Source organism: Prionailurus viverrinus, chromosome D2, assembly GCF_022837055.1.
Source record: "Prionailurus viverrinus isolate Anna chromosome D2, UM_Priviv_1.0, whole genome shotgun sequence".
Lineage (NCBI taxonomy): Eukaryota > Metazoa > Chordata > Mammalia > Carnivora > Felidae > Prionailurus > Prionailurus viverrinus.
Window position 1 is genome coordinate 32693639 of NC_062571.1, and position 6000 is coordinate 32699638.

General features: G+C 54.6%; 1 protein-coding gene across 1 annotated transcript in view; it reads left to right on the forward strand.

The window, feature by feature from the left end:
* SLC29A3 (solute carrier family 29 member 3) overlaps positions 1-5402 on the forward strand; it is a 43437-nt gene extending 38035 nt beyond the window's left edge. Inside the window, exon 6 of the mRNA XM_047825168.1 lies at positions 3225-5402. Coding sequence (XP_047681124.1) covers positions 3225-3879 — 655 coding nt within the window. The 3' untranslated portion in view covers positions 3880-5402. The remainder of the gene's footprint in view (positions 1-3224) is intronic.
* The last annotated feature ends 598 nt before the right edge of the window (positions 5403-6000 follow it).

Consider the following 6000-nt stretch of genomic DNA (forward strand, 5'->3'; position numbering starts at 1 on the left):
GGCCCTTCATCAGAAGTTGCCTAGCTGTGCTGCACGGCACCGTCCCTGTGATCCCTGAGGTCTGGCTCTTCACTGTCCCCAACACCACACACACTGCCTGATACCTCGTTGCTGCCGCTGAATTTACCTTCGAGGCACAGAGTGGACAGAAGGCAGGAGCCTCCCAGGGCCCCTGCTCTTTGCCTGTGTCCTGTTTCACGGTGCTTCGCCTGGGTCTGTTTCCAGTGCGGTGGCCAGGCTTCCCCGTTTGCCCGGGACGGAAGGGGTTCCCACGATGGGGGGCTTTCGGTGCTAAAACCAGGGCAGTCTCAGCAGAGACAGTGGGTCACCCTCGTTTCCAGTCTCACGTGGGCAGGCCAAAATCCTTTCCAGCTGAGCCTGTGAGACAGGGAATGCCCAAGGGCTACGCCGCCCCGTGGAAGCTTCTCTTTCTTTGCTGACTAAAACTTTGGTCAAGACTTCTGGGTTGACAGAAGCGCATCTGAGGACGGGGCTTTGGAGACACCGGTGCTCCCGGAGCTGCTCAGACTAACTCGTAGTTAAAAGGGAGCCCACTGGTGCCGCCCCAGGAGGAACGGAGCCGCAGGGCCGTGTGGGAGACTGCTGGCTGGGGGACGGGGCACATGAGACAGATCTGAAAGAACTTAATGAGGAAGGGCTTTGGCCAGGGGAACTTGGTGTGGACCTTCCCCAGAGCGGACTTAAGGCTGGGACCTGCTGCTGAGTAGAGGGGGAAGTCAGAAAACTCCTTTCCCTAAATAGTGGTTGTGAAACAAGACAGAGTTCAAGGCCGCAGTGCCCAGCTCAGCACCGCATGGAAATGTGACTCGGAGGAGGAACCGTCCCGCCAACTCGCTTGTCATCTGTAGGCACTTAGGATGGGTGGACCCGCAGGACGCTCGGAAGCTCATGGCTGCAGGGCTCCTCCTGCTACGGAGGAGGAAACTGAGCCCAGAGAGGGGAGTACCTGGCCTAAGGTCACATGGGGAGAGAGAAGTAGGGCTGAAACCAAAGCCAGCCGCCACCAAGCCACCCACCAAACCACCCATTTCCCAACCCCACCCCAGGCCTTCGGTCTGAGGTGCGATCACGTGCTCAGCCTATGGCTCCTGGCTCTCAGACACCTGAGGCCCAGAGAGGTTGAGTGACTCGGACAAGGTCACACAGCAAGGTAGCAAGGCCAGGTGACCCAAGCCTTTTCTACTCTGGTCAGAGGAGCAGAAATCGAAAATATTGATAATATTCAGTGTTGAGGATATGGGCGGGAAAGACACCCGTATAGGCTTATTAGTTACAATTGTGTTTTGAAGGGTCACTCTGTGCCTGGGGATTTAGCTGGAAACAGGCAAACGGGGTCCTTGCCCCAGGGAGCTGTCTTCTATTGGAGGAGCCAGATGATAAAACCAGTAAACCTCATCTAATGATTACAAATTGTGGTCAGTTTTTTCAAAGAGACAGACACGATCGCGTAGGGATTTAAAGGGGCAGGTTACTGTCGATAGGGCGGGGGAGGGGGACAGCTCAGAGATAAATTGTTCCTACCTGTTTGCCGAGCAGTTTCCTGATATCTTATCAAAATGTTAAAGGTCCAAACCTTTTGATCCAGAAGGTCGTCTTCTAGAAGTCTGTTCTCCCGAAATACGAGCATACATGCACAGGGTGTCTGTATAGGATTATTCATCGCACTGGGATTTGCAGTAGAGAAAAATTGGAGCTAACCTAAATGTCCACCAGTAGGGGAGCAGTTACACTGTATGTTTATACAACAAATTACTGTGAGCTACATAACAGAGAGGCATCGAGTCACATCGAGTCACATGTCCTCATAGTAAAGACAAACCACCAGATCTTGTTCTTAACGCAACTATGTGCACGCATTTAGGTATTGCGGTTATGTGCGTATTCGGGCAGTCATGTGATGTATTTATATACACGACCTATAAAATTTATTTAGGAATGTTCCTGTTGCAGAAAGTTTTACAACGTGTATAGCTTGATCCCACTTTCCTTCGCTTCAAAGAAATGGAACGAGGGGGGGCACCTGGGTGGCTCAGTCGGTTAAGCGTCTGACTTCAGCTCAGGTCATGATCTCACAGTCCGTGAGTTCGAGTCCCGCGTCGGGCTCCGTGCTGACAGCTCAGAGCCTGGAGCCTGTTTCTGATTCTGTGTCTCCCTTGCTCTCTGCCCCTCCCCCACTCACACTCTGTCTCTCTGTCAAAAATAAATGAACATAAAAAAAAAAAAAGAAATGGAACTAGGAACTGGGTGTGTGTCGGGCAGGGGGGGTGTCGGCACCCCCACGGAACAACAATAGACACCAGGCTTTTAACTGTCGGTGCCTCTAAGGAAAGAGACCCAGGGTGGAAGTTCTCATCCTACGCTTGTCATTTTTCTTCTGTGTTATTTGGTTTCATTGCAAGAAGCATGTGTTATTTTTATAAGTCTAAAAACTTTTTTTTCATTGGTTTTAAAATTTTTTTTTAATTTTTTTTTTTTTGAGAGACAGAGTACGAGCGGGGGAGGGGCAGGGAGAGAGGGAGACTGAATCCACGAAGCAGGCTCCAGGCTCCAAGCTGTCAGCACAGAGCCCTTCGTGGAGCTCGAACCCGTGAACCACGAGATCATGACCTGAGCTGAAGTCGGACGCTTAAGTGGCTGAGCCACCCGGGCTCCCCTTAAAATATTTTTAATGTTTCTTTATTTTGAGAGAAAGAGAGAGACAGAGACAGAGTATGAGCAGGGGAGAGGAAGAGAGGGAGACAGAATCCGAAGCAGGCTCCAGGCTCCGAGCCATCAGCACAGAGCCCGACGCAGGGCTCAGACTCACGGGCTGTAAGATCAGGACCTGAGCCAAAGTCGGACACTCAACCAACGGAGCCACCCGGGTGCCCCTAAAAATTGATATTTTAAAATGCTGTTTTATCTCCATTTCTTCTCCAAAGCAAACCAAAACCAATGGCTCGCCAGGTGGCGATTACTGCTGCTCTCCTCTGTCCCTGCTCGTGGCACGGTCACCTGCCTTTCGGGCAGCACCAGGACAGGCAGGCCGGGGACTGTGCAGGCCTCCCTCTGGCCACCCCGAAATACATACATCATCGGAGGGCATCCCGAGGCTGCCGGCCATCTGGGGCTTAGGCTTGAGGCAGGGACCTACCTTGTCCCTGGAAATCCCGGGTGACCCTGCTCTCAGGGGCCCTCTGACCACAAGCCCTCTCCCCCCTCAGGTTCTACCTGAGGCCTGTCTGGCCGGCCTGTGTGTTTCCCAGTGAAGAGCAGCCACCCCAGGACTACCCCAGCGCCCCTTCGGCAGCCCCTGGATCCGGCGAGTCCTCGATCCCGCCCCTCCGCCCCATCCTGAAGAAGACAGCCGGCCTGGGCTTCTGTATCATCTACCTCTTCTTCATCACCGGCCTCATCTTCCCCGCCATCTCCACCAACATCGAGTCCCTGGACAAGGACTCCGGCTCGCCGTGGACTACCACGTTCTTCGTCCCCCTCACCACCTTCCTCCTGTTTAACTTCGCGGACTTGTGTGGCCGGCAGGTCACGGCCTGGATTCAGGCGCCAGGGCCCAGAAGTAAGGTGCTGCCCGGGCTGGTGCTCCTCCGGACCTGTCTCATCCCCCTGTTCGTGTTCTGCAACTACCAGCCCCGCGTCCACCTGCACACCGTGGTCTTCCGGTCCGACCTCTACCCGGTGTTCTTCACCTCCCTGCTGGGGCTCAGCAATGGCTACCTCAGCGCCCTGGCCCTCATGTACGGGCCCAAGATCGTGCCCAGGGAGCTGGCCGAGGCCACGGGGGTAGTGATGTCCTTTTACGTGTGCGTGGGCTTGGTACTCGGCTCGGCCTGCTCTGCCCTGCTCGTGCACCTCATCTAAAAAGGGGCGATGGCAAGAACTTCGGTGCCGTGTGACCCTCGGGAGCCTCAGGGAGATGGGGAGCGGGGGGCGGGCGGGGCTGGGGCAGCGTGCAGGACAGAGCTGCAGCTGGGCACGCCTAGCCCTTTTCTAGCTGCTGGCTACATTCCATCTTGTTTCATAGCCTCTTCGCAACTTTGTTGCCAGTGTTGACTCGGGGCTGTTAACGAGGCCAGTGCTGAAAGCAGACCACAGGCCCTTTGCCTGTCCCAGACTTTCTCCCTCCAGAGGATAGCAAGATGTGACAATTCCCAGTTCTCCCTATCCGGGGCCGGAGGGGGGAATGGGAATCCCCTGGAATGGCCAGTTCTCAGGCCCGAGACCCAAGGCCTTGCGGACCCCTGCTTTCTGTGGGTGAGAGTGCACCCACCAACCAGACGGGGGACCCCAGAAAGACAGGCCTTCCAGGAACCCTTCATTCCCTAAACTGGGCCTCCGGAAGTCATCCCTGTACTAGGGACTGAGGATGTCAGGCCTGCGTTTTCAAACAAGGATCCTTAAAGTGGTCTGTGGCTTGCGTCAGGGTGGGGTCTTTTAAATGTCCGTGTTTACAACATGTCAAGGCCATTGGTTCAAGGGCATAAATGCCTGGATATTTAATGAAAGCCGATTGGTGGCTGTATTAGTTGGGGTCTCGGCGGGAAACAGCCTACTTACTCAAATTGGATAATTTGAGAATATTTGAAGAGTGGGTGTAGGAATCCTAAGGGGTTGTGTTTTATATCCCAGAAATAGGAAGATCATTCTACCTCCAGCCAGGGCTGGGGGGCAGGGGGCGTATCCAGCCCACCGTGACCCACGGGAGGTGTATTCCCTTGGTTCTTCTCTCCCTCCCGTCTCCTCGAAGGCCCCTGTGGACTGAACCACAGCCACGGAGCAGGCAGAGAGGTAGAGCCTCGGCTCGGACAGAAGGTGTCCCGAGTGGGGCCATCGGCCCCTCTGCCTTTCATAGATTTACTTAGTATTCACATCAGTACAGCTCTGAAGCTTTGACCAGCAGTGCTCGGTGCTACTCTGGCCTGGTTTGTCCCAGATAGCTGGGTATCTTGAAGTTGTTGTTTCAAAAGGCGACCCTCAGATTGTGTGGCCCCCACACGATCTTCTGACACGAGTAGTAACTTACAATTTACATTTCTTTCAGTTCCTCGAGGGCTTCTGCAGGGCTGTTCCTTGGGGGAACGGGCTGGCTTGGGAATCAGAGAGAAAGGAACTAGACCAGACCAGGAGTTCTTTCTTGAGAGAGTCGTGCAGAGAGAGCAGAGCTTGCACCCCAAGAAGCAGCAATCCTGAGAGCCATAAATCAGCCCGCTCCTTCTCCGAAGGGCTCGGGCGCCCTGGTGTCCCACAGACAGCCGACCGGACGGGGAAGCAGCCGGTAATCCACCCAGTGGGAGCAGCTTATGTTCCCCACCGGCTCAGGCTAGTACGCACTCCCTCTCTTCGGCCAGAGAATTAAAATAGACACCTTGAAAGGTTTTCTGGAACTTGGTGTCTTGAAAAAATAATTTTTTTTTAACTAAAAATAAATTCTCCCGTCCTCCCGCCCCTTGCAGAAGCCTGAAATCTCCCTTGTTTTTTTTTTTTTTTTTTTTTTCCCACCGACTTTAACGCTTGGGGCAGTGGTCTGGGTGGTGACCCATCACCACCTCAGGTGTGTTATAGGTGGGTGGCATTGTCTGTTTTAAAGTAGAACAGCAGTCTCTGAGCCTGGAGATGGGGACCACCTTGGCCCAAATGAGTAGTGGGGGCTCAACTGGAGGAAGTTGGTTCTCAGAAGTCGAAGCGGTGTCCCTGTTAGGGACGTGATATGAAATGAGTGCGGAGTGCCGGGGGCAAGAGGGTGGCCGGCTGCAAGGATTCAGCCCTGGGGGCACGGGGGACATGCCAGCTTCCTGGTTGGGGGCGGGGGGGGGGGGGGGGGGGGCAGAGGAGGCGTCGGCTGCTTGGCTGGTGGGAGTTACCCAGACTTTTGCTCACTGGTCTTTGTTGCCCACTTTAGCGGGCATTTCACAAAGGGTCATTCCTTCCCGGGCAGGGAGGAAGGAGACGAAGGCGGCATCGCCCTGCAAAAGGGCAGACGGT